Here is a 14,611-nt window from a genome sequence, read left to right on the forward strand (position 1 = left end):
GTAAATAACAGCTGGTGCATGATATCTAAGGAAGTCTCGAGGTTTTGCTCACCCGAGGTAGAGTATCTCATGATAAGCTGAGTTTTCATCTGTATTTTTCATAGCTGTCTACCTACCACCACAGACTGATGCTGGCACTAAAACCGCACTGAATGAGCTGTATTTCGCCATAAGCAAACAGGAAAACGTTCACCCAGAGGCGGCGCTCCTAGTAGCCGGAGACTTTAATGCAGGGAAACTTAAATCTGTCTTACCAAATTTCTATCAGCATGTTAAACGTGCAACCAGAGGGAAAAAAACTCTGGACCACCTTTACTCCACACACAGAGAGGCGTACAAAGCTCTCCCTCGCCCTCCATTTGGCAAATCTGACCATAAGTCTAAACTTCTAATTCCTGCTTATAATTAAAAATTAAACTCGATCAATGAAAAAGTGGTCAGATGAAGCAGATGCTAAGCTACAGGACTGTTTTGCTAGCAGAGACTGGAATATGTTTTGGGATTCCTCCGATGGCATTGAGGAGTACACCACATCAGGCAATGGCTTCATCAATAAGTGCATCGATGATGTCATTCCCACAGTGACCGTATGTCCATACCCCAACCAGAAGCCATGGATTACAGGCAACATCCGCACTGAGCTAAAGGCTAGAGCTCCCGCTTTCAAGGAGCGGGACTCTAACTCGGAAGCTTATAAGAAATCCTGCTATGCCCTCCGACGAACCATCAAACAGGCAAAGCATCAAAACAGGACTAAGATCGAATCATACTACACCGGCTCTGATGCTCGTCGGATGTGGCAAGGCTTGCAAACCATTACAGACTACAAAGGGAAGCATAGCCGAGAGCTGCCCAGTGACACGAGCCTATCAGACGAGCTAAACTACTTCTATGCTCGCTTCGAGGCAAATAACACTGAAACATCCATGAGAGCACCAGCAGTTCCGGAAGACTGTGATCACGCCCTCCGCAGCCAATGTGAGTAAGACCTTTAAACAGGTCAACATTCACAGGGCCGCAGGGCCAGACGGATTACCAGGACGTGTACTGCGAGCATGCGCTGACCAACTGGCAAGTGTCTTCACTGACATTTTCAACCTCTCCCTGTCCGAGTCTGTAATACCAACATGTTTTAAGCAGACCACCATAGTCCCTGTGCCCAAGAACACTAAGGTAACCTGCCTAAATGACTACTGACCCGTAGCACTCATGTCTGTAGCCATGAAGTGCTTTGAAAGGCTGGTCAGAAACCCTAGACCCCCTCCAATCAATAAGCTAAGGACCCTGGGACTAAACACCTCCCTCTGCAACTGGATCCTGGAATTCTTGACGGGCCTCCCCCAGGTGGTAAGGGTAGGTAACAACACATCCTCAACACAGGGGCCCCTCAGTGGTGCGTGCTCAGTACCCTCCTGTGCTCCCTGTTCACTCATGACTGCACACCAGGGAAGACTCCAACACCATCATTAAGTTTACCGATGATACAACAGTGGTAAGCCTGATCACCGACAACGACGAGACAGCCTATAGGGAGGAGGTCAGAGACCTGGCCGTGTGGTGCCAGGACAACAACCTCTCCCTCAACGTGAGCAAGACAAAGGAGATGATTGTGGACTACAGGAAAAAGAGGACCGAGCACGGCCCATTCTCATCGACGGCGCTGTAGCGGAGCAGGTTGAGGGCTTCAAGTTCCTTGGTGTCCACATCACCAACAAACTAACATGGTCCAACACACCAAGACAGTCGTGAAGAGGGCACGACGAAACCTATTCCCCTTCAGGAAACTAAAAAGATTTGACATGGGTCCTCAGATCCTCAAAAGGTTCTACAGCTGCACCATCGAGAGCATCCTGACTGGTTGCATCACTGCCTGGTATGGCAACTGCTCGGCCTCCGACCGCAAGGCACTACAGCGGGTAGAGCGTACGGCCCAGTACATTACTAGGGCCAAGCTTCCCGCCATCCAGGACCTCTATACCAGGCGGTGTCAGAAGAAGGCCCTAAAAATTGTCAAACACTCCAGCCACCCTAGCCATAGACTGTTCTCTCTGCTACAGCACGGCAAGTGGTACCGGAGCACCAAGACTAGGTCCAAGAGGCTTCTAAACAGCTTCTACCCCCAAGACTCCTCCTCCTGAACATCTAATCAAATGGTTACCCAGACTATTTGCATTGCCCCCCCCCCCCCCCCCCTTCACACCGCTGCTACTCTTTGTTGTTATCATCTATGCATAGTCACTTAACTCTACCCACATGTACATATTACCTCAACTAACCGGTGCCCCCGCACATTGACTCTGTACCGGTACCCCCCCGGTGTATAGTCTCGCTATTTTTATTTCACTGCTGCTCTTTAATTACTTGTTACTTTTATTTCTTATTCTTATTCGTAATTTTTTATATTTTTCTAAACTGCATTGTTGGTTAGGGGCTCGTAAGTAAGCATTTCACTGTAAGATCTACACCTGTTGTATTCGGCGCATGTGACTAATACAATTTTATTGGATTTGATTTTGATAATGAGAGGGAGAGCAAGAAAGAGAGCGAGAGAGAGAGAGGGATAGGGAGTTGAGGGGACAAACATGCACCAGGGGGTTGTGAAGGGAATAGAGGTCAAGAAACAACAGAAACACACAGAGAAAGAGAAAAGTAGGAGGTGGAAAGAAAGGAAAAGTAGAAGGCTTAACCACTTTTCTCCCCTCATGTGTCCTAAGAGTGGAGGATGGAAAGCCAGATGAGAGAGTGGAAAGACAGAGGAGAGAGAGAGAGGAAAGACAAAGGAAAGAGAGAGAGGAAAGACAGAGAGAGAGAAAAGATAGAGGAGAGCGAGAGAGGAACGACAGAGGAGAGCGAGAGGGGAACGACAGAGGAGAGTGAGAGGGGAACGACAGAGGAGAGCAAGAGGGGAACGACAGAGGAGAGCGAGAGGGGAATGACAGAGGAGAGCAGGAGGGGAATGACAGAGGAGAGCGAGAGGGGAACGACAGAGGAGAGCGAGAGGGGAACGACAGAGGAGAGCGAGAGGGGAACGACAGAGGAGAGCGAGAGGGGAACGACAGAGGAGAGCGAGAGAGGGAACGATAGAGGAGAGAGAGAGTGGAAAGGGGGGCAGAAAGCTCCATGAGAAGACAGTCAGACACTTACACCCGGCAGTGTCAATAAAGAGCACACACATACACATACATTCTAAATCAGAACCAGACTTAACAGTGGACAGAGATAGACAGGGGTGGGGGTATAAGGATACCCATCCTCTCTCTCTCTCTATCAATTCAATTGCAATGCTGTCACTTGCTTTGAAAGACAACAAGATGGAATGAGTGAGAGAGAGGCAGCATAATAAGAGTGCCATCCTAACATAATGCTTTCCTAGTTTACCCATTTCGCACATCTACTCTGTCTCTGCAGCATGGATAGAACTGCACTTTAATCACTGCCTGAGCAACTGGAACAACAGAGGATTTAAGAGGGGGAAGAGAGAAACAGGGACAGAGAGAGGGAGAGAGTGGTAATCTGTCCCATCACAGTACTGACTCCCCCGCGCACACACACCACTCTGTGCAAACCAAACACTGTCACAGAAAAAGAGGAAAGGCAGACAGACACTTGCACATATACTTACAACCACACTGGGAGATGTGACACACACACACACACACACACACACACACACACACACACACACACACACACACACACACACACACACACACACACACACACACACACACACACACACACACACACACACACACACACACACACACACACACACACACACACACACACAACCAGTGGGCATTAAGCTCTCTGGTTGATCAGTATTATCTTGTTGGTGCAGAAGTGGATGGTCCCAGTCAGAAGTCAGATTATAACAGCATGATATTCTGGAGTCTCCATCTTCTCCTGGTATATCAGCTCTACTGCACTATGGCGCATAGCAGTTGTTCCTATGGTACATCACTGCACTTTGATGAATTAAACTAGGTCCATGTCCCAAAAGCAACCCTATTCCTATGGGCCCTGGTCAAATATAGTGCACTATATAGTTTGGCTGTTTGGCTTATGATAAGGTACGTAGGTGTTATCTACACTGACATGCTAAAAGGTTAACATGCTCCACAAATGGGTTGTTCAATTGACAATCTGCGTGCATGTTCGTATGTGTGTTTGTGTGTGTGTGTTGGCTCGTATTTGAGGATGTGTGCAGGATGGATAGAGGATGTAATCCTCAGTCAGCCAGGCAGCAGATCTGTCATTCAAACAGGCCTCAAGCCTCAGTATCTTTATATTTAGCCTTTGGTAAATTAGGAAATGAATCAAAACAGGGTCGTCAGAGAGAGAGAGGAGATTATCTCTACACTGTACAAACACACTTAAACATGTACACACACTTAAACAACCCCCCCCCCCCCCCCCCCCCACACACACACACACAGTCGTGGTTACAAGAGTACAAATATTTTGGCAGGGAGGGAGCTCTCTGACATCCCTAACTCATGGAGAGGAGAGCTCTCCTGTACAGCTCCTGTGCCAGGGCAGGCTCACAGCACCGCTAAATTGTGCCAAAGACAGAGCTTTGAGGAACTGAGAGGACCTCTAGTCAAAAAGAGGAGAGAGTACGGGCCTCCCTGGTGGCGCAGTGGTCTAAGGCACTGCATCGCAGTGCTAGCTGTGCCACCAGAGACTCTGGGTTCGAGCCCAGGCTCTGTCGCAGCCGGCCGCGACCGGGAGGTCCATGAGGCGACGCACAATTGGCCCAGCATCGTCCGGGTTAGGGAGGGTTTGGCCGGTAGTGATATCCTTGTCTCATCGCGCACTAGCGACTCCTGTGGCGGGTCGGGCACAGTGCACGCTGACCAGGTCGCTAGGTGTACGGTGTTTCCTCCGACACATTGGTACGGCTGGCTTCCGGGTTGGATGCGTTTTTTCACCTTTATTTAACCAGGTAGACTAGTTGAGAACAAGTTCTCATTTGCAACTGCGACCTGACCAAGATAAAGCATAGCAATTCGACACATACAACAACACAGAGGTACACATGGAATAAACAAAACATAGTCAATAATACAGTAGAACAAAAGAAAACAAAAAGTATATATACACCGAGTGCAAATGAAGTAAGATAAGGGAGTTAAGGCAATAAATAGGCCATGGTGGCGAAGTAATTACAATATAGCAATTAAACACTGGAATGGTAGATGTGCAGAAGATGAATGTGCAAGAAGAGATACTGGGGTGCAAAGGAGCAAGATAAATAAATAAATACTGTATGGGGATGAGGTAGGTAGATAGATGGGCTGTTTACAGATGGGCTATGTACAGGTGCAGTGATCTGTGAGCTGCTCTGACAGCTGGTGCTTAAAGCTAGTGAGGGAGATATGAGTCTCCAGCTTCAGAGATTTTTGCAGTTCGTTCCAGTCATTGGTAGCAGAGAACTGTAAGGAAAGACGACCATAGGAGAAATTGGCTTTGGGGGTGACCAGTGAAATATACCTGCTGGAGCGCGTGCTACGAGTGGGTGCTGCTATGGTGACCAGTGAGCTGAGATAAGGCGGGGCTTTACCTAGCAGAGACTTGTAGATAACCTGTAGCCAGTGGATTTGGCGACGAGTATGAAGCGAGGACCAACCAACGAGAGTGTACAGGTCGCAGTGTTGGGTAGTGTATCGGGCTTTGGTGACAAAACGGATGGCTCTGTGATAGACTGCATCCAGTTTGTTGAGTAGAGTGTTGGAGGCTATTTTATAGATGACATCACCGAAGTCGAGGATCAGTAGGATGGTCAGTTTTAAGAGGGTATGTTTGGCAGCATGAGTGAAGGATGCTTTGTTGAGATATAGGAAGCCAATTCTAGATTTAATTTTGGATTGGAGATGCTTAATGTGAGTCTGGAAGGAGAGTTTACAGTCTAACCAGACACCTAGGTATTTGTGTTAAGAAGCAGTACGGCTTGGTTGGGTTGTGTTTCGGGGGACGCATGGCTCTCGACCTTTGTCTCTCCTGAGCCCGTATGGGAGTTGTAACAGATGATAATGAACATAACATTTCTTCACCACAGCGCTCCATAAATCCCCTTTCAGTTGTCGGAAACAGTTTTTTTGGGGGGGAAAGGATAGCTGTTCAGAGTTTGTGTGTGTATTGGGGGGTCAGGGGGTTGCTTAAGCCTAGCTTTTTGGGGGAAAGGAATGTTCGGCAGAGTGACTCAGTGACTCCAGCGTTTCCATGATCCAATGATCCGAAAGCAGCACATTCCGAGACACTGCAGATTTCCAGATGTGAGCGTATCGCTGACTCTCTCGGGATCTATGTAAACCCTACATCACTGAGCAAAGAGTCACAGTGTCTATTGCAACCCTACATCACTGAGCAAAGAGTCAGTGTCTATTTAAACCCTACATCACTGAGCAAAGAGTCACAGTGTCTATGTACATTTTGCAACCTTAGTTTAAACCCAATGGTTTATATACAGTGCCTTCAGAAAGTATTCAGACTCTTTGACTTTTTTCACATTTCGTTACGTTACATCCTTATTCTAAAATAGATTTTTTTTTTTTTTATCTTGAGCAATCTACACACAATACCCCAAAATGACAAAGCGAAAACAGCTTTCTAGAAATGTTTTCAAATGTATTAAATGTAATAAACAGAAATACTTTATTTACTTAATTATTCAGACCCTTGCTATGAGACTCAAAATTGATCTCAGGTGCATCCTGTTTCTGTTGATTATCCTTGAGATGTTTCTACAACTTGATTGGAGTTCACCTGTGGTAAATTCAATTGATTGGACATGATTTGGAAAGGCACACACCTGTCTATATAAGGTCTCACAGTTGACAGTGCATGTCAGAGCAGAAACCAAGCCATGAGGTCAAAGGAATTGTCCGTAGACCTCCGAGACACGATTGTGTCGAGGCACAGATCTGGGGAAGGGTACCAAAACATTTCTGCAGCATTGAAGATCCCCAAGATCACAGTGGCCTCCATCATTCTTAAATGGAAGAAGTTTGGAAACACCAAAACTCTTCCTAGAGCTGGTCGCCCAGCCAAACTGAGCAATCGGGGGAGAAGGGTCGTTGTCAGGGAGGTGACCAAGAACTCGGTCATCACTCTGACAGAGCTCCAGAGTTCCTCTGTGGAGATGGGAGAAATTTCCAGAAGGACAACAATCTCTGCAGCACTCCACCAATCAGGCCTTTATTATAGAATGGTCAGACAGAAGCCACTCCTCAGTAAAAGGCACATGACAGCCAGCTTGGAGTTTGCCAAAAGACACCTAAAGACTCTCAGACCATGAGAAACAATATTGTCTGGTCTGAACTCTTTGGCCTGAATGCCAAGCATAACTTCTGAATGCCAAGTGTCACGTCTGGAGGAAACCTGGCACCATGGCAGCATCATGCTGTGGGAGGTTTTTCAGTGGCAGGGACTGGGAGAGTAGTCAGGATCGAGGCAAAGATGAACGGAGAAAAGTACAGAGAGATCCTTGATGAAAACCTGCTCCAGACGCTCAGGACCTCAGACTGGGGTGAAGGTTCCCCTTCCAACATGACAACGACCCTAAGCACACAGACAAGACAACGCAGGAGTGGCTTCAGGACAAGTCTGTGAATGTCCTTGAGTGGCCCAGCCAGAGCCCGGACTTGAACCCGATCAAACATCTCTGGAGAGACCTGAAAATATCTGTGCAGCGATGCACCCATCTAACCTGACAGAACTAGAGATTCTGCAGAGAAGAATGGGAGAAACTCCCCATATACAGATGTGCCAAGCTTGTAGCGTCATACCCAAGAAGACTCGATGCTGTAATCACTGCCAGAGGTGCTTCAACAAAGTACTGCATACTTTGCAAATGTGATATTTCAGTTTTCCGAAAGCACTGTATAGTTACTGTTTTTGTTTGAACTCTATATTACTGAGAATACAATAATTATGTCACTGTTCTAACTTTATATAACTGATAACTCTAACTAGATGTGTAGTGTGATACATTTTCACATTATGCACAGCTTCCCGGGTCCGCATGAGACTAGCAATGTGTCTGCTGCAAACCCCAGAGCAGAGTGAACACAACCAGGGCCCAAAGACATTTAATTTCCTCTGGAGGAGTTGGAGTCTCAGCAAAACATCACCATCAATTATCGTCAGCTGTCTCTCCCCCGAGAGAGAACAAGAGAGAAGAGTGCAAAGGAATGAGGAGTTAAAGGGAGAAGGACAGACAGACTGACAAAAAAAAAAAAAAAAGAAAGATTGAGAGAAAGATAGAGACACTGACGTACCACACACCTCCTAGAGGTCGCCCCCTTAGAATTAGGACTTAGAATACTAGAATTGGGTGAACCTTCTTATGATGGAATAAAGGTCAGCCATTTTGGTCAGGGAGTTGGTCAACCATGGTTGCCATTTCTGTGGTAAGATATTGTGTAAAATAATGAATTTGAAGAATTTGTTTGCACTGTATTTTTGTTTGCTAGCTAGCCAGTCAGTTTTAAACGAACGATTCCTTTAATGTTTCAAATTAATTGCCAATATGTCAACATTCCATTCAAACAATGCAGTCAATCCACAGCCATACACTGGCTGAAAGAAGTAGATGTTAGGACAAGTTGTAAATGCAACAAGTACTGATATTGTATCATATAACAGCACTCTCAGCTTTCCAAGAAAACAAAAGTTGAGACATTTATGGTCAGTTTACATATATTTTAGAAGCTATTTATACGGAACATTTGTATAAAATGCATATAAACTGTATTTATGATTACATGACAATATTTTAGGTTGACAAATATATTCTATTACACAATTTCTGATATATCACATGCCTTTGTTTTATTTTCCTGCATAAGTAAAATCAGGATTATGCCTCTACTGCCATTCATTCCAATAGAGTACCAAAGTATGAGTCATAATACCACAATAAAAAAGGATCAATTCTCTCAGCCTATAGCTGTGGCAGTGTCTCGGTCTCAATATCTGATCACAGAACAACAGATTTGGACAGTGAAGAAGAGTATAGGCTATACTTAATGGTGCCCATTTGCTAGTATTATCTGACCTAAAAACAGATTGAATATCAACCAACAATCGATGGAGCACTGCTGATTCTCTCTCATCATCTGATCTCAGACCATCTCAGACAAACGTGTATGTTTACAGAAGCAAAAAACACAGACTTCACAACTGCAAAGACCATCTGACCTACAGTATAACTGAGAAAGCAAACTAAACTCCATCTCATCGGAGACCAGTAAAGCGAAGAGAAGTAGCTGGGTGAAAATGACGGACATAAGGCAGAGATGTACCAACCTCGGACTCGGGCGTAGCAGCAGCCACACTTAGCCAGTACTTTTCGGAACAGGTGTTGACACCCGCACCCCCGCTGATGGTGACCCCCCTTCATGCTGATCCACTGCCGTTAGTCCCAAAACGACCAGGGGTGGGCATGGCACAGGACACACACACTCACACACACACTCACGCTCAAATGCACACACACAGGAGGTATTCCTGTTGTAATCCCCAGAAGATAAAAAAATTCACGAAAGAAAAAGTAAGAAAGCTTGCTCTACTCTCAGTTAAATCCCAAAGCAGGAGGAGGATATCCAAAGAACAAATGGTCCAGTCTTTTAGGATCCAATGTGGAAGAGTGAAAGAGAGAGGGAGAGAGAGATGTGGAGAAACAATATGCTTTCCACAATTCACTGAGCTCACTCTGTGGTCAGATAGTGGGCTAGCATTCTCTGTGTGTGAAACAGAGAGAGAGAGAAATAGAGAGAGAGAGGGAGGCAGGGAGAGGGAGGGTGGAGTCTGCAGTCCTGCTCGCTGGCTATTCCAGCATGTAGTTCCCTCCTCTTCCTATTTTTTTCTACCTTTTTTCTCCTTCCTATTTTCCCTCACCACACCAGCCTGAGCTTTCATTCTCATTTACTCATGGTGCTTTTCCAATGACACTTACCCCCACACCAGTCTGTCACCAATGTTTATGTTAATGTCAGCTCTAGTGTAGTTGTGTGTCCATCAGGAGTGTGACACTAAGACTTGGGGCAAGCAGAATCAACAACTTCTGCATCATTCAAGACAGTTGCTTTTCAAGAAGGTGTTAAAGTTCAGAGTTAGCCATTGTTAGTAAATGTAGGCTGAAAAGTACCCAGGGCCTGGGCTTGGCCCCTTGTCAGGGCAGGTTCGCCGGAGCCATGCCCCAGTGAGACATGGCTGCAGGTCTGAGTAGATGGAAACAGAAAAGTTTGAGTCTTTTGGGTAAAACACCATGGTAAATCCTCAACTGAAATGCACCACCGGTGTCTGCATCTCTCACCCAGACATTATCCTGGCAACCCTGCCTCACTCTTTTTCTTCCTATGGACTTTTTGTGGGAAAGTGTATGTTGTTTATAATACTCACTGTTAATTGACCTTATGGTATACCTGTTTGCTGTATACCTTCTGTTCTCCTTTATTCCTGGTAGTGTCATTAAGGTCTCCATGTAAGTGCATATATATTTGCCTAAATGTTTGATTGGAGTATAAGGAATGAAACTGGTCAATATAGAACTGGGTGTATATCAAATGTTTACTCCAGGATGATATCTTTGAGGAGGGTTCATTTGTTTATGTAAACACATGTGCATATCAACAGCGTTCAGCAACACACATTCAAAATGCACACACACACACACACGCACGCACGCACGCACGGGCACGCACGCACGCACGCACGCACACGCACGCACGCACACACACACACACACACACACACTCCTGTAATTCTCACAGAAACCACTTCATGTCACAAAATCCTTTCCCTGGATGCCACTAGTCTTTCCCTGGATGCCACTAGTCTTTCCCTGGATGCCACTAGTCTTTCCCTGGATGCCACTAGTCTTTCCCTGGATGCTACTAGTCTTTCCCTGGATGCCACTAGTCTTTCCCTGGATGCCACTAGTCTTGCTCAACAAAAAATGTCATCTGTCTAATCTCAACATTTTAAATCACTCCAACAAAAATATTTTGAGGTACATTGATCTAATATTTTGAGGTACATTGATCTAATATTTTGAGGTACATTGATCTAATATTTTGAGGTACATTGATCTAATATTTTGAGGTACATTGATCTAATATTTTGAGGTACATTGATCTAATATTTTGAGGTACATTGATCTAATATTTTGTCATTTCTAAATGCTGTCGTTTACCACTAATGAAGCCTAAAGATAAATAATCATCTTGGTTAAAGAGAAAAAATATATTTCGTTTTTAATAAAGTAGTACAATTTAAAGTGAGTATGTTTTGTTGCAAACATGTATTTACAGAGAACTTATATAATATATTTTCTATAATAATGTATTTTACTAATCATAACACCTCTACAGTCTCTCCCTCCCTCTGTCTCTTGTTAATCAAGAGGACAGCTGCCTTCTAAAGGGGATTTGTAGATGTAAGTGGACATAGTGTGTAGTCTGTAATGTACACTTCTCCACTCTCCAGTATTGATTATAGATTTTCCAGATGTTCGTGGCGGTACAGACAGATACCAATCACAATGGACTCCATTGCGTGTTTAGACCGAGGCTTATAATGTCAGTATAGAACTCTCTCTCTCTCAATTCAATTCAAATGGCTTTATTGGCATGGGAAGCATATGTTCACATTGTCGAAGCAAGTGAAATAGATAATAAACAAAAGTTAAATAAACAGTCAGAAATGAACAGTAAACATTGCACTCACAATAGTTTCAAAAGAATGGTGGCATTTCAAATGTTATATTATGGTGAATTAAATAAACATAAATATGGGTTGTATTTACAATGGTGTTAGTTTCTCTCTCTCTCTCTCTCTCTCTCTCTCTCTCTCTCTCTCTCTCTCTCTCTCTCTCTCTCTCTCTGTTTCTCTCTCTCTCTCTGTTTCTCTCTCTCTCTCATTCTCTCTCTCTCTGGGGTAAGCAGCGATGTGCAGGTAAAATATCCCACACACATTAAATAACAAAGCGTGCCCGAGGCCTGGAGTCTTGTTTTCTCTAATCTCAGATAAAATAATTATGACCAGATGATCTCAGCAGCACAGGTGCGTGTGGCCGTGGTAGCGTTTATTCCATGGAGAGCTACGTGTAAAATATTTTATATGAACCTAGAAATGGAGAACGACTGCAGCAGGCTTACTGGAGCAGAAATTATAGGAAGGTTGTGAAGAAGCAGCATATGTGTCTCTCACTCTCTCACCCTCTCTGTCTCACCATCCATCTCGCTCCATCCATCCTCTATCTCACGCCCTCTCTCCATCCATCCTCTATCTCACGCCCTCTCTCCATCCATCCTCTATCTCACGCCCTCTCTCCATCCATCCTCTATCTCACGCCCTTTCTCCATCCATCCTCTATCTCACGCCCTCTCTCCATCCATCCTCTATCTCACGCCCTCTCTCCATCCAGCCTCTATCTCACGCCCTCTCTCCATCCATCCTCTATCTCACGCCCTCTCTCCATCCACTCTCTCGATCATGGGTGGACCAGCACAACCCAGCAATCTGAATCTACCCAGGAGATTAAGGCTATAAAAATATCTAAATGCGCTTGGTCCCTTGGCCATCTACTTAAGCCTCTTTAAAAACCCTGCTTAAATGACAAACCCAGTGAGCTGAAAAGCGTTGATCTTTCTCCAATGTGTGGGTGTGTGTTGCGTATGTGTGTATGTTGAAGGGTTGGATCACTGTGTTGCTGGTAGTACGGAATCGTTGCTCAGAAGGTGAGTGTAGAGTAGACATAACTATGCTTCTAGAATCAAAACACCTTCAGATCAGCCTTTCCTTCCCAATCCAAACTGTGTAAACATCTGCACCCTGACCCAACCCCAGCCCGGTACCACTTCTTCCTTTCTGCACTCTCCTGAAACCATTTCCAACTCCTGCTCAAGGAATTGTGGCTTGATTTCTCTCCCTACCAAATCTAATTTGCCCTCCTCCTTCCTTCCCCTCCCTACCCTCTGCTCTGGTTGGGGCTAAGGAGCCGTCAGATGTTTGTCCCAAATTGCACCCTGTTTCCTATATAGCGTACTACTTTTGACCAAGGCCTATAGGGTTCTGGTTAAAAGCTGCGCACTATGTAGGGAATAGGGTATCATTTGGGATATAGTCAGACAGTTCCTCTGGTGGAGACGGGGAGGAGAGGGAGGGGGACTTGGGACAGACTGCAGAGCTCTGGCCTGGAGCCCTCCAGCTGCAGACAGATAGGCAGGCCTTGCTGTGTTTACCTGCCCTGTCTGCAGCGAGGAGGGACACAGCCCAAGGCACAGAGACTGGGTCTGATACTGTCACCTAGTGGTGAAGCAAAGCACTGCATCATATTATCAATTTGGATTCTTGAAATACTTTTGTGTGACCCCCTAGAGTTGATGGTTGTTTTGATTCTGATTGACAGGTCAAACTGACCCTTAATAGAGGGCTGCTATATTTGACAGTACACCTCCCCTTACCATCCACCCCCCCACCCCTACCACCCCCACCACCCCTAGTTCCTTATCTTTTCGGCCTCCCAGTCCCAGGATCTCACTAGGTCTCAGTGTCCATCTGAAACCCCTCTCTGCTCTCCACTTCTGCTAACCAAGCAGCAGCCGGTCCTCCTTTGTCTTGGAAATCTTCAACATGAGATAGATTTAGGACACAGTAAAACCTTTCAGAATGAATTAAACCAAACACACTAGATAATTCACGCAATGAAATGACTAAATTGCTAAATGTTAAATTTAATTTGACTAAATGAAATTAGACTGGACCCATTGCATCTGGTCATTTGTAATAATTCTGGAAAGATTGCATTTAACTGAGGGAATGTTTAAGCCACCAGGAATGTTTAAGCCACCAGCCACCCTCTCTCACTAACTCAACCCCAGAATACATTGTCTCTTATATCTTCCAGGGACGCAACTTTCACTGGTGACAGGGACATGTCCCCCCCACATTCTGAAATTGCATTTTTGTCCCCTCCAGTTTTATCATTGGAATGGGATACAAAAAGAGGAAACGGTGTGCTTTAGGACCATGCGGATGATGTTTGGAGTGTTTATCCTACTGGATAAAAAATAAATAATAATAATTATGTCCCGCCCACTTCTAAAACCAAAGTTGCGCCCATGATATCATCTGTGGGAAATACACTATATGGATCTTATGTAAAGTATATGGAGCCATACAGTCCTCCAAAGGGACATGTAGCACTCTGTATTTCTACTTTTACCAGTAGTCCTATATACACTGCTCAAAAAAATAAAGGGAACACTTAAACAACACAATGTAACTCCAAGTCAATCACACTTCTATGAAATCAAACTGTCCACTTAGGAAGCAACACTGATTGACAATAAATTTCACATGCTGTTGTGCAAATGGAATAGACAAAAGGTGGAAATTATAGGCAATTAGCAAGACACCCCCAAAAAAGGAGTGATTCTGCAGGTGGTGACCACAGACCACTTCTCAGTTCCTATGCTTCCTGGCTGATGTTTTGGTCACTTTTGAATGCTGGCGGTGCTCTCACTCCAGTGGTAGCATGAGACGGAGTCTACAACCCACACAAGTGGCTCAGGTAGTGCAGTTCATCCAGGATGGCACATCA

At 45.1% G+C, this 14,611-nt stretch overlaps 1 protein-coding gene across 2 annotated transcripts in view; it reads right to left on the bottom strand.

The window, feature by feature from the left end:
* LOC139536581 (rho guanine nucleotide exchange factor 25-like) overlaps nt 1–9,749 on the bottom strand; it is a 50,087-nt gene extending 40,338 nt beyond the window's left edge. For both annotated transcript variants that reach the window (XM_071337223.1, XM_071337222.1), the window contains exon 1: nt 9,313–9,749. In XM_071337223.1, coding sequence (XP_071193324.1) covers nt 9,313–9,406 — 94 coding nt within the window. In that variant the 5' untranslated portion in view covers nt 9,407–9,749. The remainder of the gene's footprint in view (nt 1–9,312) is intronic.
* Nucleotides 9,750–14,611: the final 4,862 nt, after the last annotated feature.

The sequence above is a fragment of the Salvelinus alpinus genome, chromosome 12 (genome assembly GCF_045679555.1).
Source record: "Salvelinus alpinus chromosome 12, SLU_Salpinus.1, whole genome shotgun sequence".
NCBI classification, from domain to species: domain Eukaryota; kingdom Metazoa; phylum Chordata; class Actinopteri; order Salmoniformes; family Salmonidae; genus Salvelinus; species Salvelinus alpinus.